Raw genomic sequence first — 24389 nt, 5'->3', positions numbered from 1 at the left:
CCGGGATTGGACATCATCCCTTGGTCTTGATCATTGGGACTAGACGTGAATGTATCAAAGGCCATTGGAGTCGAGTCGACGATCACGACTGGGCTCAAAAGACTTTAAAAGTCGCCTTGACCACGATGACTGCCGCGCCGTGAACCGTTTTGCTCACCCTTCCAGCAGCAAAGATGCAGGAATCGACCGACGAACCAGGGTGGGCGCGTTGCCAGAGTATGCGAACGCTGCAAATGCTAGGCAGTGATGGTCCTCGCTACGGTCACCATGGTTTGCACTTCGCAGACAACGACACAAATCGACTACTCCCGTCCATAACGCGCATCGGTGGCATGCTATACGAAAGACTGTTGAACGAAGAACACCCTTCCGGGTGTTGGCGCCGGACTACGATGCAGCAGTATCGGGAGCTCGATAACGCTGGGGAAGTCGTCGTTGACGTTGGTCAGCTGAACGCAGACGAGCACACAGAGTGGGTGCTTTGCGGTTTCTGGTCACTTCCGCCGAAGCATGAAAAGGCCATAGTTCAACTGCGGAATGTCGCGGAGGACATATACGCACTGCGTGAGTGGGACTTGCGCACTTGTACACCAGTGCCCCACCAGGAGTTCAGGCTCACAACAACTTCGCCAAGCGAAGTGGCTTGGCTCGAGGAGAATGGAGTTCTGCTCATGTCGGCCTTGAATGGAGGTGACAATCGAACCCAGGCAGGGGAGGCAGGCACTGTACGGCTCTGGATGCGTGGAACCCTAGCTGAATGTGCGCCAGTCTTGTTCGTCGTGGCACCAGACCATATCTTGGCGAAAGCATTTCGTGACTGGGGAGCGGAGGATGAAGCGGTGGTGTACGTCGATGTCGAAACCCCCTTGACAAACGTCATCTACTTGGGTCGACGAGAGGGACCCTACGTCAGCCTGCCCATCCCAAAGACTTCCCTGTGGGTGATCCGTGGAGAACAATTGGCAATCCTGCTCAAAGAAGACTGGTCGCTTAATGGGGGCAACTACGAGGCCGGGACAATCGTGGGGGTGTCGGTAGGGCAACTGTTCGCGGAGAACACTAAGCCAGTTCAGCTTTGCGATTCAAGCGGTTTCCAAGAAGCCTTTCTGGACCAGACTCATCTGGTGATCTTATTCCGTCACAACCTCCGATATTTCATTCGCATGTTCAAGCCCGCCAACGGATGGTTAGAAGTGGCTGCGCAGCCTCTACCTGCAGGCGAGGTGATGTCAATTGCGACGTTGGACGATTACGCCGGTGAGACAGACAGTACGCTTCTGTTGACTTCGCAAGGCCCGCTCACGCCTCCAGCGTTTTGGACGAGTAGCGGTCCTGATGGCAAATTTGAATTGTTGCGCCAGGCGCCGACGACCTTCAACACTGTCGGGTACAGTCTTACCGATCACCACACGGGAAATCTCAAGGGTGAATCGATCCCATACATTATGGTAGGCCCTCCGGGGACAACAGCCGAGCAGCCTGTATGTCTTATCTTCTGCGGCCCCGACATGATCCCAGGCTACAATACGATTCTTGGCCAGCGGTGGCTCGAACCTGGCGGTGCCATCATCTTCGTACCGAGTGACTACTCGGACACCGTCTCGTCCGTCACAGATGCAACCTGCATCGTTACGGACCTCGTCACAAACGACGTGACCGTCCCAAGACGCATCGCAATATTGGGTGCGTTCGAGCACGGCGCAGCTTTGATAGAGATTTATCCCGTCTCTGAAGGCATCTTCGCAGCGTTCGGCTCGTACAATCCTCGTTGGAGCAGCGAGGTAGCCTTTCGATCAGCTGGTCGCCTTATTCAGGGACACAAAGGCGCACAGCAACATGGTCTTCTGATAGGCTGCAATAGCTTGAGCGACCCATTCGACACTCGCAAGGCGAGGCGGCTTGGTGAGACGCTGCAGAGGTTTGACTATAGGGTCAACTACTATGAGTCAGGGATGGATGGATCTGGCAGCCTTGAAGATCCAGCTTTTTTGCTCGCCCTTCAACTAGAATTCTTCAGACAAAAGATTGGCTGGATCCGAGAGACAGTGCCAGCATTGCCAAATGTATTCACGTAGACTAGTGTGTACGTACGCTTGTCAATTTGCAATGTAGCACATCTTGCCAAATCGAATGGAGCAGGCAGAAGCAAAAGAACCCCAGCGCGATAACATTCACTGGAATGATAGTGTGGCTTGCCACCCTGTTGCACATGCCCTTTCCGTTCTTGTTTGCAGCGTGCTGCACGTGTCGGAGAACTTGGCGAGCCTTGAGTACCGGTGACTGCGTGCAGTAACTTCGTGGTGTGTACATATATAAGCATGCCAGTCCGCGGATTCGTCGTTCTCAAACTTCACTATTTTCTCTTTCGCTCTGCTCCTTCCGCAGACGAAGGCCCTTTCCTGACCGCGCACTGTGCTCTTGTGGTGGTGCTATAGCAGCTTGCATATCGTGGGTAACAATACTGAAGGCATTTGCATTCATCATGGCTTCTGGTGCCTAACGAGGTGCTGATGTGTCGTCTTGCAGGAAGCAAATGTCTCATCCGCCCCATACGGTTAGGTCTCATCCAAGCGATGGCGAAAGCGCTGGCTCCCTCGATCAGTTCCTCGACCTGTACGCCAAGACTCAGAGACAACGTAACACCATTCAATATGTGAGCACGCAAAGGACTGCGGAAATGGCAAAGTGCTTGGATCGACTCAGATTCATTCAGGAGACGATGGCGGAGATAGCGCAGGCTGTAGCCACTCAGGGAAAGGAGCGGAGTTCGGACGATATTGGCGTGGAGTCCTTCAAGAAACAGCTGGATAAGGACATGTCGGCGATGCAAAAGCAATCGAAGGTTGTAATGGACATCGATAAAGAGGTAGGGAAGTTGCAGTTCGAGCTCACGACCCTCGACAGCCATTAGGTGGCTTCTTTTGGGAAAGTTTTAAAGACTTGTCAAGGCTCCGAAACCTTGTTGAAGCGCATGCAAGACACTCCCCTCGGAGGGATGCGCACCCCGTCCGAGAAGTCCGAGGAGATACCCGAGCAAGTCCAAGCGTACATTGATGCTGTCGGAGACAAGTCGATCTTGGAGGAACGTATCTCGGATCTGATTGACACGTACAACGAAGACCGTGAGCGCCGCGAATTTCGGAGAGACCAGGAGATGGAACCAAGCACACCCGATTCCCTTTTCGAGACACGGTATCGGGCAGATCACCGCAAACTGGCCGAGGATCTCGCACAACAATCGAAGGCTGTGGAAAATAAAAGGGGGATATGCGAAGACCTTGGAATGGATCCTGAGTCGTTCATACAGCGGAAAACTGCACTTCGTTCCTAGCACCACGACCTAGCCTGGAGAGTCCAACCCACGCCGGGGGAAGAGATTTCGAAGGCCGAACTGCTGGAGGGCTGGCTGAGTACTGCTGAAGTGGGCGACAGCACAGAGTCTTAATTAAGACCAACAGGATTTCAAGGCCCGGGTGGCCCTTCACAAAGTCAGTTGCGTTTAGCTGGTGGCTTCTGGCAATGTACGCAGAGTTTGGACACTTGCAATTTGGTGGTTGGCTCTGAAGCGACAGGTGTGCTTTCTCAGTCCCTGTGGGTCGCATTACTTTATCCAACGTATAGAAGAAAAGATAGAAGGTCGAGTAGTCGTACAAAATTCTGTTTAAGAGATGCTGTTTAGGCATGTTGGATGCCACCGGCATCCAATGGTGGTTGTGGTCATCTCTACCGATTTGATCGTCTAACGGGAAGGGGTGAGAACTGTCTGCGCCAGCGGGTTGCTTATTGGGAGCCAGGGACCTGCCGAAGTTTGGGCTGATCGCAAGAGTAGGTCGCGCTCTCATCTTGAACTGACACACAACATAGATATACAAGCCGCAAAACTAAGCTCGTCTCGATTCAACCGTTGTAGGAGCGTCTAGCAGGACGCCCAGCGTGGAATTCTGCGACGGCTATGTCGGCACACCCGTGCAGACTGGATGCAGGCTCCTAGGTATCTTTCCATTTGACCCTGTAGAACACGTTACCATTCTTCCGACTGCATTTGACGATGCGGTCAACGGCCCAGGTCGGTTGCTCTTGCAGCTCTAGCGGCTCTGGCGATGTCGATGCGACGCAAGATTTAGACAGCCGAGAGCGAGCATCGTCATCTCGGCAGTGTCTCCTACGAGTTAGTTGGAATAGCACTAGCATAGTCGTGGGCGAGCACGCGGTAATGACCGGCCGGCCAGGATGTGGCGAGCGACAATCAGTGTTGCCGCGGCGTTTGCGAGCTTTGCGACGCCTCTGTAATCCGTCTTTCGCCTGCGGGATACATGTTAGCATCATCGGAGGCACGAGAATCCACATCTTACCTCGCGCAGAACCTCGGCTTCTTCGCCAGTGACATCGTCATCGTCGCCATGTCCACACCCAACGTGCAGTCGCTTTCGCTTATACTTGCTTCTATAGCCGCGGAACGAGCTTCCCGGCGTATTATACAGTCCTTCGGAACTTGTTAAGGGATATTCTCGGAAGTCCTAGTCGTCTTGCTTGTGTGACGGAGAGCGGACTGAAAGAGGGCCGTGGCGTCTCCTGCCAGGCACGAAGGGCACGCCCTCCTCGTCGTCGGTGGCAGGATCGGCCAGCAGGACCGAGTTTGATAGGACGGGCTCACCCGGTTCAGACTTGTGCTGCTAAGAGTCTTGCTAATATAACTCTTCCTCTCCATCGATCTGTTTTGCGTAGGGGCATTTCTCGCGCTCGACTGCCGGAGGTACAAGGTCGGTCAAGTCGATGTCCTGGCTACACAGCGTTTAGTCAATACTTTGTCTGCAGCGTCCATTGTAGCAGCCGCTATAGAGATGCGCTCACTAGGCATGTGTATTATGAGATAGTCCTTCTTACGATTCTTGGAGGCCTATCCCGGTCTCCGTGTCAGTTAGGTGCAGCTCTCGTCGCGGCGCTGCCGATGGCTCTAAGGCGTTCATCGTCGCCGGACCCGGTGAGGCGACGGGTCCAGCGGCACTTTGACTTGCTACAGGCTTGCTCTCGGCCGAGAAGTTCATTTAGTCATCCGATACAGGGTCGATTATCGCTAGCCCTCGACAGTCGAACACCGATAGCGAGTCAGTTGTCGCCGTTCCAAGCCCAGCGTCGACTACGGACTCTTCTGTCGATGCTCGTGATTCCGGGCCCGATTGCACAGCGCTCGGTTGAACTGTAGCAACCTCTACAGAATCATATTGCCCACACGGCGACAATTCGGAAAAAGCGTCGATGTCAACTACTAACAGGTCTGTCGTCGGACCCAGGTCCAGCATCGAAGTAGCGCTAATATCCTACGCTTGGAGCTCAGACGAAAACCCATCGTTACTTACGACCTCGCCGAGATTGAACAATTCGAGCGGCTCGAGCCAGTCCAGCGACATTTGCTGATCTCCGTTGCGCGGGGTCCGGACGGTGTCCATGACATCGTCGTAGCAGTCATGACGCACATGTTCGTCTATCGACGAGAAGTCTACATCCGCGGCAATGCCTACAGAGCACACTCGTTAGTCTCGTTTCACGAGCATCCCTCGAGGCCGGAAGACACGTACCCTCATCTAAGTCCGCTCTCGAATCACTCTTGCCGGTGGACGTAGGCCGTCCGACTTCAAGCCCTTCCATAGGCCTCGAAGGAGACTCCTCCACAAGCGTCATTGCTGCCGGTCGAGGGTTCTTTCTCAAAGCAGGCGGTCCTTTATAAACAATTATACTGTCGAGTTATATAGGCCCTCTAGTAAGGAACGAAGCCGCTATATTTTCAATAGACATGCCGGAAAGCGCATCAAAACCAAGCGACCGGATTAAGGGTGCAAAATGATAGAACAAGTTTAGGCGCTCGACGGACCTAATGCTCTAGAGAGTCGGCGAATCGTGCGTATAAGGCGAGTCAGATCGTGAGGGAAGGTGAGAGCGAGGAGACGGAAGGTGGAATGCAGCGAGACCTATCAGGTGGTAGGGTTCGAGGATACCACTGCTAGCAATCTTAGCTCCGTGCGGCTGAAACACAGCGTGTGTCCTTCACCGGCGCGTCGATGATGAAGTGTTACGCGTACAGCGGCGGAGACTTGTATCCCGATTAGGGGCCAGATAGCCCGTACGCCGCGCAGCTGCGTCAGGCAGGGGTGCGCAGTTCAGCAGCGCACGGCGCGTGAGCCACTTGTTATCTACTGTGAAAGCCAGCTGCCAGTCTGTGCGCCGTCAGCGCGCATTCCCGACGGTCTTTTAGCTCAATTTAGAGACACGCCAGCAGTTTCGTGGCTTGCGATGTTGTATCGCGTCGAGCTCGGCTCCGTACGGTAATGTGACCCTTCGACGCCTCGGACGGGTCGGAGGCCTATAACCTCGGTAGTAGAAGCGAGATAATCAGATAGACGTATCCGCGTAGCACGGTGAGAGGCCGCCCTGCGATACGTTAGGACTGTCGCAGGAGCGAATAGCGCCCATCCCTGTCCGCATATAGCAATGCTAGTATCCCGAACAGTGGCGTGACATGCCTCAAGAGCGTAAAAGCCGCGCTGATCAAGCATGTGACTAGACATCTGCTGTCGCTGCAGTCGAGTCGCATCCGCGTAATGCAAGGGCAGGGCCTCGTGCAGGTCAGCTGGGCATGCTGGAGCGCGGCCGACAACGCATCCTTGAACATTATCTCCGCGGAGATAATTATGTTATCACTAGCTTCAGTGGCGCCTAAGTACCCTCGCTATTAAAATCTTGTAAGCGAGCAGCAATTGGAAGACCGGGGTGCGCAGCAATGGCGCGGTGACCTGGCGAGAGCTCGATGTGCCCATCGAGCGCTATTCGCGCCCCCTGCGTAGTAAGCCTCAGCCCAGCGTCTGTCTCTATCTTATGTGCATGTGCACTAATATGCTACGCGAGTGGCTCCTAACTCCTGCATAGACAGGGCGCTTTGATCCTGGGCCGAGGGTCCCCCTTACAAACACAGCCGACGCCCGTGCCGCACAGAACTAAGGGTTTCAGTAAGAAACGGCACGAGGGGTGTGCGCGACGAGGGGAGGTGCATTCGCGTGTGGGGCTCATCGAGCTGGACGGAAATGGGGCACCGAGCAGCGTAGGCAAGGTCCCGGTAGACTAACGTAGGCGACATCGCTAAGAGCACACGCTGAAGACTCCTAGAAAGGATGCGTGCGCGGTGCTCCACGCCCCTCTTAGGCACCGTGTCGAGCGTCGAGGAGTCGTTCGATCGTGCGGCGCGATCGTGGTAAGTTCGAGCGAACGGCGGCGGCGACGACGGGGAGGCACCGGTGGGACGAGACGCTCGGGGCGCGCGAACCGATTATGCGAGGCCGCTGCGGCGGCGCGACGACGACGCGACAGGGGCGGGCGGGGGCGCGCGGAGTGGAGGGAAAGGAAATAGGAGCAAAATGGACGAGAGGAGGGAGGAGGTGAGGTCTTATAAGGAGCGTGGGGGCGCGCGCCCGCCCGATCGGGGTGCGCCCGTTTCCGGATACGGGTTCGCCGCGCCCGCCTTTATAGTTATAATTAAGTCGATCGAAAAACGCTAATAATTTATATACCTAGTATATCTATATTTACGAGATTAGATATATATACTAATTTTATCGTAGAATATACTGTAAACTAGGTTTATTGCTATTTACCTATTAGTATTTTATAAGACTCTAGAAGATAATATATCGACTAGAATAGCGCTAGATATTCTAGATTCTAGTTCGAAGCTACTTTTAAAGCTATAATAATTATAAATCTTAATTTTTAAATAGACGAAATTAACGTTTTAGTTAATTGTAATAGTCTTCGAAAGCTACTCTAGTTCTATTATAAGCGCAAGTAAAATAGCTTTCGTCTTAATATATATCTTATTAAAAATACTCTAGTTATTAAAAGATACGAAAAAAAGAACGTCGAGAAAGGTCGCGCTTCTAATTAGTATAGCTACGGTTATAACTTTAAGAAATATTTTATTTAGCTCGGACTAGAGCTAGATAAAAGTACTAGATACTATCGCTTTACTCGCTATAACCTCGGAAATTTAAAAGTAGCTATATACTTTAAAACTAATATATATTATAATAAGTCGAATAACTATAGAAGAAGTAATAGATATAAAAATAAAGTAGTACTTAAAGAGCCTAGTACAAACCTAGCGTAAACCTTTAGTAGCTTAGGTATATTAGCTATAAGCGACTAAAATAATAGTATCTCTAATATATATATTATTACTATTTACGAAAGTAGTAGTAGCTAATAGATATACTTTATAGAAATTAAAACTAGTAAGTAAGCGTTTACGATAGAAAAGATTATACTATAAATATAGTTTAGTAGAACTCTATTTCTAATTAAAAATTAGTATATTAGAGAGACTTTTAATAGAGTCGAAGTTACGAAAATTAGCGATAAGTTTAAAGTATAGAAGACGAGAGCTAATAACTAGGAAGCGCTTAGGAAACTAGTCTATCTACTCTCGTAGTTATATTATATAATATAAAGTATAGGAGGCTCTTCTTATATTACTATTTATATACGTTAGGATAATAATTAACTTCGGCTTTTCCTTCTAAATTATATAAAGTAACCTCTATCTAATAGTACTATTATAAAGTTCTAGAGTAGTATAAAATAAGCTAGTATATTTACCTAAAAACCTAATTTAGTTTAATAGATTATACTACAAATTTTAGTTTTATTACTATAGTCCTATATTATATATTTATATATTAAAGAAAATATCCTATCGATAGTAGATATTTTATATTCCCTAGTCTACTATAACTATTTTTAAAAAATTAGAAATTAATCTCGATAGGAATATTTATATATATATTAGCTTTAATTATTTATATTTACCTATTTATAAGCTAGCGATAAATTACCGTAGCTAGCCTATAGACTTTAAGGTAGAATTTTAACTATTTACCTATAATCTTGTTATTAAATAGGCTATTTTGTTATACTATATAGGACTACTTATCTCTACGCTTACTATTAAAGTATATTATATAGAATAAAGTAGATAACTTTTATTTAAGTAAGTATTCTCTTCTAAAAAGCCTAAGTACGATAATCGAAAGATATCTAACTATCGTCTAATAAGAAATCTTATGTGCAATATAAGATACGTAATAATATTATCCCTAACTAACTCGGGCTCTACTATTACGTAGCTTGTTAAGGTTAAGGGTCTAACTGTTCGGCTATTATAGATTCTTACTTAGTCTAGACAACTTGTAGCATATCCTCGATACTATCGGTGAAGGACCTCTCAAGTTAGCAATCACTCCAAAGATAATAGCTGAGGCAAGGTCAATGAACTAGGCCTTCATACAACCAACTGCTCAATGTACGATCTCCTGCAGTTTTCCAAAAGATGATCGACTTTACAGAACACCCCCTTCCAGTCCGTACTTCCAAACTACCGTCTCGAGTGATTCGTCACCTATGTTCGCACCAAAGCTGTATATATATTCACCCGCTTCCAGTTTCTTGTACACTACTGCTGCAAAGAAGTTCCAGTCCACGACAACGACAATCGGGACGAGGAGTCTCTGAGAACCTCAGCGTGATTACTTCGCAAGAGACATGGAATTTGGCACCTCCTCACTAAACCCTGTATACTCTGAACCATCGTGAACACCAGCTTGCCGAAAGATCTTGTCAAGAGACGAACACTGCGACATAAACTCGACTGCTCTTCCCGCCCGTCCAGCCCAAACCCGACTGCGTTCCGCCGGAGAAGATGCTTACAAAGCTCAGCACTTCTTGCACCAGCTGCCCCTCGGATCAATCACATTGTATGTCTCCAGAACTTCGAAAACGATCTTGATTAAGGCTTGCTCTTCGGAAGCCGGTCTCAGCAAGCGCTCAGCGAGGGGAAAGTCCGAGATGTTCGAGCTGGACTGTTCGCATTCGAGCAACATGACTGTGGAATAATCAACGAGCTGACTAATCTCCCGACAAACATGGCTGCCCAACCGACGGTGTCCCTACAATCATGGGCCTAGCTGAACGGAGCTCTACCATTCTCGACGGACATGCTTTGCGCTGTTGACTTGCTGCCCATCCACTACAACGCCAAGATCGCTCTGCTAGTCTCCATCAGCCCCATTTGCCAGGCATTGCTGGAGACGTTTTACCATGGTGAGCTCAACATCCACCTGTACTACAGCCATTACACAACTTGACGATCGAAACACATCCAAGGGTAGAAGGCGGAGACAAATCGGTCGGCAGCAGCCTCTACGGCCTGGAGAGGGGTGCAGCAAGAGAAGAAGGCATTCTACCAAAGGTATGATCTTTCAGCAGAGTCCAGGTCCCCCGAGTGAAGGTCATTGTGCTCATGGCGTCGCTAGAATCGACCGCAGAGCAAGGACTGGTCGATGGGCAACGAATGGATGCGATTCTCGGGCATGGTCTGGCTTGTCCGCTCGAGATACCCGCTTTCAACCCTTGGTTGGATCTTGTCAACGACCGGGAGTACGCCAGGGTTCTCATATCGTATATACGATGTGGTACAGGAAGAGCTTCGAGCAGTCTTGGAACATGCCGCTGGTCGACAAAGACCTCATATCGAATGGCGTTGTGACTGATGATATCCTGAACACCGGACAACGCAATGCTAGGATAAGACTGGGCAATTCAATCCATCGACGGCGTTGAACTCTTCCAACTGCTTCGAGCAACAGCTCTCCGGAGCGAGGTCGTCCTGTCTCTGATATGGAAGCTGCTAATGAAAGACTCGACCTCAGCTTCCAACTCTTCGTCGGCGACGTCCATTTCGGAAGCATGTCTATGCTCTTCCTCCGCAATGAGCATCTCGACCGATTGATGCCAGCGTCAGCCTTTTCTCCGCCAGAGTCTTCGGTGCGCTTCGAGACTCAAGTCCTGGTCTGTCAGATCAAATTGGCCTCTGTTACCTTCCATACCTCATCTCCGCCGAAAGCCAAGGTTGAGAACCATCTACTTGGAGTCTGCTGTACTGAGTTCAGCATCCATGTGCTCCAGACGTTTCGTAGCCGGAACACAACCATTGTCAGAGTCCTCCCCAACCGCTTCGCCTACTCCACACCTATCGACTTCTCCTACCCTGTTCCTGGAGCTTTTCGAGACTCGCGATCATGCTTGCCGTATTTGCCTCCCTTTGATTCATGCCCTTCCCGACTCCCCGACAAGAGCCTTGCCTTTTTGCTTGTGGTTCGAATCGTCAGCCCCCGAATTCCGATGGAGATCGTTCAGTCATGTTCTGGATCACTGCCGCACGGGCTTCACACCCACTGACTGCTGCAACTCGTCTACCCCAAGCACGAACATACCGCGGAACGGTTCGTTGAACGAAAAGGTATGGCTCTGTCGAGGCCGGTACTAATGGCGTTGATGATGTCGGAGATTTCTGATGGACTTTCCAATTCGTGTTGGTCTGGCTGGGCAAGGTCGACCTTTCGAGCGGTCGTTTCGAATTCTGTGTGAATCTCGAGAGCATGAGGATAATGCATGATCGTCGAAAGTTGCTCGTTCGCTTTAGCATGTCTGTCGAAGCTGCCATTTGGCTAGTTTCATGATCGATTCATTCCAAGGCACCCGTCAGCTCGAGACCTAACAATTCCACCAGACTCACTGAATTGACGACCTGCTCTTACACTCTGCACGGCATCCTGGTCTCCTACCTCTTGAGCTGCCGGCAATCTCGAAGAGCTTCACAGCATTCTTGCTGCTCTCATCGACGATTCGCTTCCGACATCTCTCCTCAGGGATCCATGTGCATCTTGAACCTGCGAGACTGCTCCCTCGACGAGATTCGGCATCGTCGTGGAGCATGACCTCTCGAACAAGACTCTGCGATCTGGATCGATCGAGAACCAGCTTGAGGCGATGTTTCCAGAGGCTTTTCCACTCCGCCTCCGTCTTTGACGCAGTGCAAAACGGAAAGCAGGCCACTTCGTCGGAAGGCACCGACTCTCTGTACCGCTAGATCATCCAATCTGCATCATGACGATTGGCATTCGAGATGTCCGACGCATAAGCGTATATCAACCCGATTTTGGCAGATTGCAGAATCCTGCGCAGCACCTGACAATGCAGGTCTTGACACAGCATCTCCAAATCTGCAAGCCGCTGGTCCAGTCCTTGAGTCTGATCATGACGAGTAGTGTTTCGCTGCCGTCCTTGACCCGTCTTGCAAAGCCTCCGATGGTCCTCACCTTGCAAAAGGTGAACTCGACCGTTCTGCGGTGCATGGGCAGATAAAAATTGCCAAACAGTTCGAGGAAAGTGAAGGGACAGTGCTAGAACATCATGCGCAGAGTCTAAGACCATCTCACCCTTGGAAAGCCCAGGGAACAGCTGAAGCAGGCCATGGATGAGCGAATGGCCGTGGGAGGTGTTGGAGGAGAATCGAGGCAGGTCTAAGGCGGGTCGAACGCAGAGAAGCGTCAAGACGAGGCTGTTGAAAACGACCTGTTGAAGGTCAACGTCGGCTTCGAACCTCGCCATCGCGGACCCAATGCAGACTTAACTGCTCAATCCACACCCTCGAACATCATTCCCGCAACTCACCTCAAGCATGGCTAACTTACCTGGGTCTCCTGACGGCCTACTACACAGCGAAGACTTTTGCGAGCGCGTTTGACGTACATATTTGGCACAGGACCAATTCGGTTCGTGATGCAACCTACCTCGAGCACGCAGTGTTGAAACCCGAAGATGCGGAGAGCATATCAGACCTAGTAACCACCAGCTCCTGCGTAACACCCTGCTTGAGATAATCGCTCATGACGGACCGGTGGCAACAGAAGCAGACGTCGCAGAAGCCGACTGACCTACCGAGAGCTTTCGACCGAAGCAGAGGACATGCCGGAGGCCTCGGCCGGGCAATATGATGCACTTTTTAGGGTTTTTAGGGTTTTAGCCTAGGGCGAACTTGCGACGCACAGAATTCCAGCGGTGCAGAAGGTGGGTGATGGAGGAGAGGGTGATTGATCGGCTGCTAGACGGGGCGGAGGAGATGGTAACAGAGCTGGTCGAGTAGCTGTTAGGGATCGATGCGGAGGAGCTGGTGACGGAGCTGGTACAAAAGCCGCCGGAATTCGATGCGGAGGATGACAGTGGAGGTCGCTCGAGGGTCGTCCTCTTCGAAGAGTGATATATGGCCGCGAATGATGGAAGTTGGCTGGTCTTGTAGAGCATCTCGGCAGTCAAGAAGAACGCTGCCTGATCTCCGCGTCTCGCCATGTGTGATCATTGACCCAGAGAGGCTGCTGCTCTTATCTTTCCACAACTTTGCCATGCTCGTCTCTCCTTGTGTCCTCGTCTTCTTCCCAAACGACCGCTTCATCGTCTTCCCAAAGGACTGCCTCCCCATCCTCTCAAAGGCCTGGCTCCTCATACACCAATGGAGTTCCACGCTCTTCTCCACACCAGTGCTGTTCTCATCCTCGGCAGAGCGTCATACAGCAGTGCTGCTCATCTCTCCCTCCCGGAAGCGCAACCCATCTCCTCTTCAGCGATTTCTTTCCACAAGAACTGCACCCTCGAAGCGCTCCCCAACCAGGCACAGGAAGTATCGGCCCTCTTCCTCGAGGCAGGCAAGCTCTATTCCTCTATTTACTACTCTATAGCTTTATATTTACTAAAATCTTTTAAAACTACTATAGCAAAAGAGCTTAACTATAAGAGGATAGGTAATTAGTCTATAGGTATAACCTATATAGGCGCGTTTCGTACTTCGAAGTAGCTATAGTAGCAGCTATAGTAGAAAAAGCGCTAGTAGTATACTACTTAATAGCCTACTTTCTACTACTACTAGATCTGCTCCTACTAAAGTATACTCTAGCCGCCGCCTCTCGTCTCGCTAGTACTCTACTTATAAGCTTTATACTAGTATTGTTTAAGACTAGTTATATTCCCTATAATATAAGTATACTTCTCTAGCTAAAGCTAGTACTACTTACTAGTATAGGAGAGTTTTAACCTAGGAGTAGTCGTTTAATAGAAGATAGTAGGGAGTAGCCGTCTTCCGATAACTATAGGCCTAGCTATACTTATAGGTCCTTAACAATTACTTTACGGTCTCTCGTATCTAGACGAGGATAGAGGCTACGAAGGTAACGGGCCGCTTGCGACGGCTAGACCGTATAGTGATACTTGCGGCAGACCGCGACGCCTAGCTTAGGGAGGTGATCAAAGAGCTCACTCGCCATAATCGAAGGGTAGGACGTCGGTCGTTGTGGTCGATGTCTGCGTTGCGGTCGCAGCTCACTACGCGAGAGGATCGCGTCGTCGCGGCGCGACTCGTCGGGCTAAGGCTTCGGTCGGGCTGGACGGACGACGGGCCACGGCGCTGGTCCCCGGCGCTAGGACGTCGATTCGAATGGGACGTCGATTCGATTGCGGCATAGTACTGAGGTGCTTTTGGTGGCAACATGTTTTTGTGACAAAGTCTGACAGCGAAAATCCTAGCATGGCGGCATTTGACTGATAGGGTAGTGATCGAACGTTGCTACAAACACGGCTCTCACTACCACGTGGCCTTGAGTCGGTTATTCCACAATTCATTGACCAGCCTTGCCCGTAGATTGGTTGACCTGATCATATAGCGTTATGTACTTGTCATCGCTCGACGTACCACGCGGCAATTGCTAATTCGACGTATTGCTAACGAACCTATTCTTCCAAAATCCAGGCCATTCCGATTTGAGCTCCTCCACTAACCATCTCGTGATAGCAGCATTCACTTGCTCTGGTTTGTCCAACGCTACCCAATGGCCGGCATCTATCATCACCTCAGTAAGATTAGTACAAAATTTCCGCATTGGCTCCGCTAGAGCCGAGGATTCCACCTCGCATATGGCATCCCACTTTGCGCCGATGAACAGTACTGGCATAGTGAGCACGCCACCATTGACTCCTTTTCCCAGGTTGTATGCTCGATTGGCAGCGTGATTCATGTACCAAGCATCGGCGGAGAAGAAAGTGGTCTTCTCCATAGCGGCTACGACGTCTTGCTCCAATTCTGGCCACAGTAGGCGGCCCTCGGCAGGGAGCGCGTCGGCCGGCAGAGGCTTTAGGGCGCCACCTAACCATCCTCCATCTTGAATGATCGTACTAGTAAACGAAGGCTTGCCAAATGTTGCGCTGCTGCCTTTTCGGTACGTCGTTCGCAGAAATCCGGGGATATCGGAGTTATGCCATGCAACAGCCTTCTCAAACGATTGCTCGTAATAGGCTTGGTAGTCCCACGGCCCATTGGGATACTCCGTGACAGGATAGAGGTCACGATCGACAGTTTTAATCAATTCTTCCAGGCCAAGCTCCAAAGTTCGATATGGCAAACACATGTTGATAACACCTAGGCAGGCTTGTGGATGTGTCGCAGCTAGTGTCCAGCATGTGCCGCACCCCCAGTCGTGCGCGGCCCATATTGCCGCACGTTTTCCTGTAGAAGCCAGGAGAGCCAAGAGTCCTTGGACGATGACTTCCTGTGCATAATCGGCGGTGTTACGATTAGCAGTACTGCCACCATAACCTGGCATATCAGGCGCCAGCACGCGGAAGCCGAGAGATGCAAATGCGTTCAATTGCGGGGCCCATGTTTTTCCGATTGCAGGCCATCCATGAAGGAAGATCAAAAGCGGTCCATTGCTCGGTCCAGCGGAGATGTAAGACAACTGCTTTTTACTCTCGGCATACGTGATTACGTGGGTTTCAAAAGTATTCATATTGAACAGGATGAATCGGAGGTGAAAACGTGAAAGGACTATGCCATCGAAAGGTGGGAATGGAGTACCTTTAAGAATACTGCACAAATAGCCGATTAGTGAACAAGCGAGTGCACGTGACAGCCATCCATCCGGAACAAGGCTTGAGACACTTCTCCATATGATTTCTGATCGAGAAGCGTTGAGTTCGGTGCTCGCCAGCATGGGTGCCCATTTTCAGCTACGCTGTATCGGTAATCATCTGAACCTCCGCAGCTGCGCGTCCGGTCCGAGCATCGACCTCGGGCGTCGCATGATTGGGCGAAAGCGAGAAATTTGCAGACATCACCGGCCCGCGTCGAGCCGGAAGTTCAGCAGTGAGCATGCCTGCAGCCAGGGGTCCCTGTTTGCGACGTCAATCCTCTCCTTCTATAGTCGCTAGTGATCATGCGCAATTGAAATCCGCTGCCCGTCAGGGTTTACTCGCTTAGGCTGTCAAAGTGTCAGTAAAGGCTCAACATCTGCCCACGATACACGCGGGTGGTGCCGGGCGACGCGTAAGAGCATTTTGTGCAGCGGCAGGACAATACTCAGCACGCTGCGAAACCTGAAGTAATCACGCTCACCTTGGGCCCAACAAAATCTACAGATCAACGCATACAGAACTTAGATACTGTACACACTGAAATCCGCATTAGTCATTGCAAACAGTCCCGCATTGTACGCTTTTCCTTTCGTCGTCAACCTGTGAGAACAGCCTTCCCGCAACCACCGTGGGCCACGTACGGAACCGTCGATTTACAACAAGCCGCCCGACATGACTCGTCTTCTGCTTACCGGAGGCTCTGGCTTCATTGCCGCTCACATTCTCGATATTCTGCTCGAGAAGGGCTACAGCGTGGTCGCCACCGTCATATCATCATATGCTGATTACTCCTCACAGATTATCATGACAATCCCATGCCTGTTCTTCATCAAACCGCGGCTCCCTCCAACTGCTTCCAACGCTTTCCGTCCGCAAGATTTGTCCTTCGTAGCTCGCTCCCCTTTCTGGCTATTCCAAATCGGCAACATATGCAATGCACTTAGCTGCTTCCTCCCAGCTCTCTAGATGCCCTCTTTTGCAAAAGTCATCGATTTCCAGCGTTTGCTGGGCCTCTGAGCCTCGCTTTTTACAATGGCGGCTACGCTGTTGGTGGGATCTTGCTGGGATCGATCGCCGACCGCTTCCACATCTCGGTAGCGCTCTCCATCACTTCGGTCGGTGGCATGGTCGCGGCCTTTGTCTTCTAGGGTTTGGCAACATCGCAGCCTGTGCTCTATATGTTCGCCATCCTCTAGGGAATCGTGATTGGAGGTTTCAACGCTACCTGGCCTGGCTGTGCGGCTGTCATGCGTCGAAATGAAGCAAATGGCAACGTCGACACTGGAATCGTCATTGGACTTATGGCGGCCGGCAAAGGCATCGGCGAGGTAGCGAGCGAACCTCTCAGCGCCAAATTACTGGATCTGGGTTGGGAAACGCACGCAGGGTTTGCTTATGGGACTCAATATGCAGTCTTGATTGTCTTCTGCGGCGTTAGTGCAGCCCTCGGCGGCACAGCCTGTTTTGGGCGATTTCTCAAAGTCTTTTGAAACCAGATGCCGCGACAATTTCTGTTAGCTTTGCACTGTCTGTAGTCGTACTCTACGATTTGTGCACTTGTTGTCGATTCTTGGGGCGAAAGAGCTTGTTTCCATTCGAGAACTCCTTCAGTCGAAGATTTCAGGATACGCCTCGACGATAAGTCTCTTTCTTTGAGGTGAAGTATCTTGGACCAGAGAGATTGCTGTTCTCGGTTAATTATCCTAACCAATATGAAGCCTAATATATGAGTATCCAACGGGGCCCAGGGAAATCCGCGGGTCCCACTCCACCGATAGTCGTTCTCGGACTAGTGGAAATGCTAAAGCGAAACCCAAGATCACGTCGCGTCTGCCCACGCGTCGAAACCTAGAGGTTCCCTTACCTCTAAGGATATATTGAAGTTATATTGCCGCTAACTATAGAAGTAACGCACTTCGACTAGGTAAAAGTTAAGTATCTAGTCCTAGAATATAAGTAGACTATTAAAGTATAAGAGCGTAATATATATTTATATTATTATTATAGAGGAAATTAAAGCGCTACTAAGAATAATTATAGACATCTATTATCTTCCACTAGTACAAGTTTAAACCTATCGACTTTGTAGTAACCTATTAAGGAAGTTAAAAATAGTTAGAAGACTCCTATTCTAATCTATATTATAAAGGAACTACTATAAATAAGTTATACTAGTAGCTTATAGTAGAGCTACTTAAGTAGGGCTAGCTTAACTTACTATTAAGAACTTAACTAAACTAGGCTAATTTAATACTCTTATACTCTACTAGAGATTCTAACTAGATAGAGAATAGCGATATAAATTTAATTATAATATTAAAATCTAGTCTAAGATAATCGATAGTAGGTCTACTTCTCTTTAGAGGAAATATAGGTACTATATAAAAGTATATCGAATAGTCTATTCTTAGCCTTAGAAGAACTACTATTAATACTCCTTTAAAAAGAACGACTCTATTAAAACGACGCGCGCCTATAGATATAACTACGTACTTAGTAGTACTATATTAGAGATAGTAATATATCTAGTATACCTTAGCGACTATATTCGGTCGTTTTAAGCGAGAAGCTATACTTCTAAGGAAAAATCCTTTTATATAGAGTATTCTAATAGTATCCTATATTAGTAAAGTCTAGGTCTACTTTAACTATAATTCTAAAGAGTAAGTAGCTATATAAACGGATCCTATATCGTAATACTAATTAGGTACCTAGAACGGTAGGACTTGTCCTTTAATTATACTAGTATAGTAAAGTCTCGGAAAAGCTAAATTAAGGAATAGGATATTTAAAGAATAGTCCTAGTAGATAATATATTTAGTAAGCTAAGAGAATATTTTAGACGGGTATTTAGTATACGATACTAGGAAACAATTCTAGTAGTTATCGTTAATCCTCTCTACGTTTATAGAGGTTATATCTAATAAGCTAAATATTCGATTATATATATATAAGTAGTCTACTCCTACTACTTATTAGATTATATTAACGATATTATATTAGTTAGCCTCGTCGTCTACTAGCCTAGAATTAGGTTTATTATCTATATTAGTAGTAGTATATACTATAGGCGTTCTAATAGTTAGACGCTCGATCTTAATCGATAATTTCTCTAGTAATAGCTTTAGAGTCTTCTATTAACTCGTACTAAGCTATAGAAAGATAATATTAAAATATTCCTATAGAGATTAAAGCGTTTACTATTATAGAATTAAATATCCTAATTATATTTTAACGGAGGTAGCGGCCTAAATCTCCTACTTAATCTAGATATAGTCGAACTATTTTAGACCTATAATTTCCCGTATATTTTATTTAAGTAAGTCTATATACTTATCGTAGAATATATAACTAAAGTTTCGGCTTCTTCTAATCTAGTTACTTATTATTAGCGAAGTTAACCCTAGAAACCTTTAGGAGATATTATAATCGCCTAGGAGGTTAATAATAAACTCTATTAGGCTTCTAATACGACTAGGAGGAGCCTACTTAGATCTTATATACTCGCCGAGATATACTATAACCCTTTTTATATTTTAGTATATATAATATATTTTCGCTACTTAAAATAATTTTTCTAAGTTATCGTACTAATTAATATAGATAGTATTAATCTAAAAATAGATAGGAGATAAGTAATCTCGAATATAATATAGTATACGATATACTTCTAAAGGAATTAGATAGTTAGTTCTATTATATTATAAGTAGTATTTTGAGGTCTTATCGTCGCCCTAGTAGTAAAAGACTATAATATATAATCGCCGGTCCTTAGTTCTACTCTCTACTACGCCGCTATTAGATAGTATATTAGCGTTAAATAAGCGTCTAGTAAGAGGCGTAGAGTTCGGACTATCGAGTAATTTAAGGACATATATTTACTATATCGTAAGTAGGTCTAGGGATCTATAGAGAGAAAATACTTATAGATATTAATTATTAATATATATAGCTTTAATAGGTAGGTCTCTATATATATTAAAGATACTCCGTAGCCTAGATATACTCGTAGAGGCTCGGTTCTCTCCGCTATAAAAGATATAAGTCGGTAATAAGACAAAAGCTATACTATCGATAGTATTATAGCTCTATAACTAATTCCCGCTTTTTACTTTTAAGGAATACGTACTTATACGCTATTATTAATAGTAACGAGATCTCTTTATAAGAGAAGTCTTTATATTAGTAGGACGTCGACGACCTATTTCCTACTTTATATACTAGTTTATATCGCTTTAAAAGTAGTCGAAAGTATATACGTATTAGAAGGTAATTATATAGCGAGTGTAATATAAGCTATACTAGACGATAACTTAGAGCTAAGCGGCTATCGATAAAAGTCGCTAGTATAAAAACTATTATTACTAGGCGTAGTAGTTAATAGAAATAAGTCTATTAAAGAGATAGGGGTATAGAGGCGAAGTAGTTCGTACTAAGTATAACGCTAAGACTCTTCAAAAGTAGGGCGTCCTATTACTCTACCTATCCTAAAAGACTAGAAGGATTTAGAAATTAAAGTAGTATAGCTACTTTAGCGCTCTCTAAGAAGTATTCTAATATACTATCTAATTAATATATCGTAGTAAGCGAACTAAGAAAGTCGACTTATCGTAAGATAAATAAGTTTAATCTATAGTATCTTAGTACGACTAGAAGCGATATTATTATCGTATTCTAAAGCGTATAACGATTACTCTAGGGATTAATAAGCTACTACGATAGATTACTAGGATATAGTATTTAGGTAGTATAGCTGTCTAGGCGCGATATATTAAGGTAGTATAGATAATATATTCGATTATTAACGAGCTATAGGCTTTAGGTTTACTAGTTAGCGAGGCGTATAATAAGATATATACCTCCTAGTCTAGAATACTTTAAAGGCCGCTATACGATACTTATTCTTCTTAGAATTCTATCTAACTTACTTCTATATTTAAGCTATTTTTAAATCTTTTACGAGAGCTCTTTACTACTTATTTAATCTATAAGATATAAGGCGTCCGGCGTTTAACTAAGTAGCCTAAAATTAGCGATCTATAGTCGAGCTCTATTTACGTATTATCTTCGTTACTATAGTAACTAGATTCTACCTATATCTTAGATAGAGATACTAGACGAGTAGTTAATAAGCTTAGATAACGATAAAAGTAGAGTAATAAACACTTAACGATTTTAGCCTTATTACGTCCTAGCTATAAGTAGCGATAAAGACCGAGTATTAAAAGCCTACGGCTCGACGCTAATATAGAGAGTAATAATCCTAGTTATCTTAAGCAGTAGTAATATAAGACAAATACTAGCTAGGAGGATATTAACGACGACGATAACTATAATTTCTACTTTCTCTTATTCGATAGACGTAGCTAAGATTATTATTCGATTATAAGATTTACTTAGCTAGGAAGAACTAAAATTTAGATCGGAAAAGTACCTAGCTTATAGAGTATAACTAAGAAGAATAGGAAGAAATACGAAAGACGAATATATAGAACGGCGCCTAAGAAGGTCTTTAAGTAGAACGGCTCGCTAGATAAAGCTCTACAAGCGATATAAAATACTCTATACTAATAGTAAGGGCACTAGAAAAAATAGCTTTAGAGTTATTAAATTATATATATATAAGAAGTTAATATAAGCCTATCTCTAAGCTATTAAAGAACACGTAGCTAATATCTTATATCTAAAGCTTCGTTTTACTAGCCTTACTAAGGCGATACGCGCTCCTATTAAAGTTAGTATACTAGACTATAAGAATATATCTAACAAAGCCTAGAAAGTACTAAATTCTAGGCTAATAAGTATAGACTATAAACTCGGAAGGGTCTATCTAGACTCTTATACTATAGATTATCTAGAAGACTAAAATATAGGGATTCTATACTTTAAAGATATACTAAAAGAGGTAGTAAAAAGAGACTTAAGCTACTATAATAGAGACTAGTTAACGAAATATCTATAAAATATAAAGGAGCCTATAGGAGAGATTATATTAGAAGATAGGCTTTTATAGAAGACTTTCGTTTATAGATATAACGAAGTAAGAGTCTAGCCTATTAAATTTAAATTTTACTATATAACTCTAACGATAAAATAGCTAAGGACTACTTTACCGACTAAGGCGTCGTAACTAAAGAAAACCTCGAAAGTATATAGTATATATATATAGATAGGATAGGATACGAACTAGATACTCTACTATCTACGTATTAGAGGCGTTAAGATCTTCTTTAGTCTTACGATTATCTAGCTAGCCGTAGTCTTATAGACTAGCTATCGAGGTAACTAGAGTACCGCTTTTAGTTTTACGTAAGTTATCGTAGCTTCGGTCGTACTACTACTCTATTATACTTAACCTATCTAGTAACGAAGATTTATAACTTAATTAGCGTTATCGTACTAGAGTAAATTAGCTCGATAATTCGGCGCTAGGCAATTATATAAAGTAGATACTATATCTTAGAATTATAGTTATAAATACAATTCGGAGCTCTTATCTATCCTTATTAAACGTAAAGTATCTTCTCTATATTCTTCGTACTTTACTATAATCTTAAATTTTATTAGTATATAGTACTTACTACTATAACTTACGATATATTCTATAAGGCGGAAAATAGTAGAGAGGTATATAGTAGAGTAGGGTTATATTATTAAGTAAGTAAGAATTGAATCTAATTACCTTCTTAAAGTATAAAAGATATTATAAGAAATAATAAGATCTCGTTTATTAGGTATTAATCGATACTTTATATATAAATTATATAAAGACGAATTTGCCTAGCTTTATCGTAACGATAAATTATACGCTTTTATTAAATATCGATCGTTATATATCCTAAGATACTTTCTATCCTAGTATTTACTACTATCGCTTTACTTAAAAGTGTTTAGCTACTAGTAAACCTATAAGTATAATAAAGCCTTTAGATATAGAATTATATATAGGCTAATAAGTTTTAGCGAGATTATATAGCTTATATATATAGATAATACTAGACTAGCTATATTTAGGTTATAGTCTTATATACTATCTCTATATAATTCTATAGGTATATCTTATTATATAGTATTATATTATATCGAGGATAAAGGTAATCGACTAGCTTACTATTAGGATAATACCGAAGATATCGATTTTAGAAATATCTCTTTAAAGTACCTTAACTATAGAAGTCTTTTACGTAGCGCTTAGATAAGAGCGTCGTATCCTCTAGGTAGAATATATATTAGATAGAGTAATATACTAGTAGAAAGGACGGGGATACCTCCTCCTTCTTATTATTATCTAATAGCGTCGATATTATATTTACGCTACGAGAGTAGTAGACTTTAGGTATAACCGGCTCGCGCTTTTAGCTTAGTATAGCTATAGTAGTAATAGCTTCTAAGCGATAATTACTTTCTTCCTCTAGATCTAACGTAATAAATATAAGGAGTATATTAAGTACCTAGGAACGCTAGCTACTTAGGTATTATTCGTCCTCTAGTCTAGCTTATAGCCTCTTCTCGACGCTGTCGTTTAGTTACTACTCGATATCTAATTTAGGCTAATACTAGTAGTATAGCCTCCTACTCTTATTAACTATCGCTTTATAGACAGGTTTACTTATATTCTAGTAGTTACGAACTATATCTCGATAGAGGTCGTAGATAGCTAATCCTCTAGCTCGAGTAATTATCCTATATTATATATAGATCTTACTTTTAAAACCTTTCTAGTATCTTTGAAGTAGTTTAACCTCTAGGTATTTTATAACTTATACTTACTACTCGGCTATAAGCGATATTAGCTAATAAGAGTCGATTATACATAATATACTACTAGCCGCTTATATAACTACTAGCCGCTCGTATAACTACTATCTATAGCTTAAGACCGTAAAAGGTAGCCTAGGTATCTACTATAATATATCGGGATAAGTAGCTATTCTAAAAGATAGTAGAGGATATATACTAGAGAATAAGATTCCGCTATAAGTTACTAATATAGCCTACTCTAATTTAGCGGTCGATATATATATACCTATATACTATACTTACTACTACTATTAAAGGCTTTATCTATACTTTAACGAAAATAGTATAGACTAACTAGAAAATAGAAGTTTATAGCCCTATCTAAAGCGTTAAGTTTATCTTATAGCTAGGTCGTAGTTATAGCTAGGTTAGACGATATAATAACGCCGTACGCTTTATTTTTAAACTAGTAGAAGATAGGAATCTACTACTACTCTTCTTTAACTAGTAGCTACTACTTATATAGACCTAGAGTAACTTTTAAGCGGAAGACTTAGTCGGGTTTAGTAAGCCTATTAAATGCCTAGTTAGTAAATATTAGACTTAGAAGTATTATCTAAGAATATAGAAGAAGATATAGCTCGCTCGCGACTTATAGGATAGGGATTATATTACTATAACGATCTTATTAGCTAATAGATATAACTTATTAGCTAATAGCTATATACTAAGCCTTTAGACCTAGGTAGCTCTTCGTTTAGGTAAGAGTTACGTTAATAATAAGCTTTAGCTATTTACCTCCCTATAGA

General features: G+C 45.0%; 6 protein-coding genes across 6 annotated transcripts; 3 read left to right on the top strand and 3 right to left on the bottom strand.

Moving 5' to 3' along the window:
* Positions 1–173: 173 nt before the first annotated feature.
* M409DRAFT_30567 (uncharacterized protein) lies at positions 174–2075 on the top strand (the record flags this gene model as incomplete). Its single annotated transcript, XM_033809992.1, has 1 exon — positions 174–2075. The coding sequence occupies one exon, from the start codon at positions 174–176 to the stop codon at positions 2073–2075; it is 1902 nt and encodes a 633-aa protein (XP_033659824.1).
* Positions 2076–2533: 458 nt separating this feature from the next.
* Positions 2534–2911, top strand: M409DRAFT_30566 (uncharacterized protein; the record flags this gene model as incomplete). The annotated part of the gene is made up of 1 exon (XM_033809991.1): positions 2534–2911. The coding sequence occupies one exon, from the start codon at positions 2534–2536 to the stop codon at positions 2909–2911; it is 378 nt and encodes a 125-aa protein (XP_033659823.1).
* Positions 2912–3987: 1076 nt separating this feature from the next.
* On the bottom strand, positions 3988–5679 carry M409DRAFT_61205 (uncharacterized protein; the record flags this gene model as incomplete). Its single annotated transcript, XM_033814672.1, has 5 exons — positions 3988–4302; positions 4353–4461; positions 4885–5027; positions 5358–5515; positions 5577–5679. The coding sequence occupies 5 exons, from the start codon at positions 5677–5679 to the stop codon at positions 3988–3990; spliced, it is 828 nt and encodes a 275-aa protein (XP_033659822.1).
* Positions 5680–11148: 5469 nt separating this feature from the next.
* M409DRAFT_61204 (uncharacterized protein) lies at positions 11149–13230 on the bottom strand (the record flags this gene model as incomplete). Its single annotated transcript, XM_033814671.1, has 7 exons — positions 11149–11190; positions 11316–11538; positions 11618–11967; positions 12070–12456; positions 12576–12670; positions 12819–12882; positions 12931–13230. The coding sequence occupies 7 exons, from the start codon at positions 13228–13230 to the stop codon at positions 11149–11151; spliced, it is 1461 nt and encodes a 486-aa protein (XP_033659821.1).
* A 1406-nt stretch (positions 13231–14636) lies between these two features.
* Positions 14637–15716, bottom strand: M409DRAFT_30563 (uncharacterized protein; the record flags this gene model as incomplete). The annotated part of the gene is made up of 1 exon (XM_033809990.1): positions 14637–15716. One exon carries the CDS (start codon positions 15714–15716, stop codon positions 14637–14639), a length of 1080 nt encoding a protein of 359 aa, XP_033659820.1.
* Positions 15717–17087: 1371 nt separating this feature from the next.
* Positions 17088–19333, top strand: M409DRAFT_30562 (uncharacterized protein; the record flags this gene model as incomplete). Its single annotated transcript, XM_033809989.1, has 2 exons — positions 17088–17273; positions 19319–19333. 2 exons carry the CDS (start codon positions 17088–17090, stop codon positions 19331–19333), a joined length of 201 nt encoding a protein of 66 aa, XP_033659819.1.
* Between the last annotated feature and the right edge of the window lie 5056 nt (positions 19334–24389).

Source organism: Zasmidium cellare (genome assembly GCF_010093935.1).
Source record: "Zasmidium cellare ATCC 36951 unplaced genomic scaffold M409scaffold_67, whole genome shotgun sequence".
Lineage (NCBI taxonomy): Eukaryota > Fungi > Ascomycota > Dothideomycetes > Mycosphaerellales > Mycosphaerellaceae > Zasmidium > Zasmidium cellare.
The sequence above is the reverse complement of the archived record's forward strand: the minus strand, read 5'-3'. Positions and strand labels throughout refer to the sequence as shown.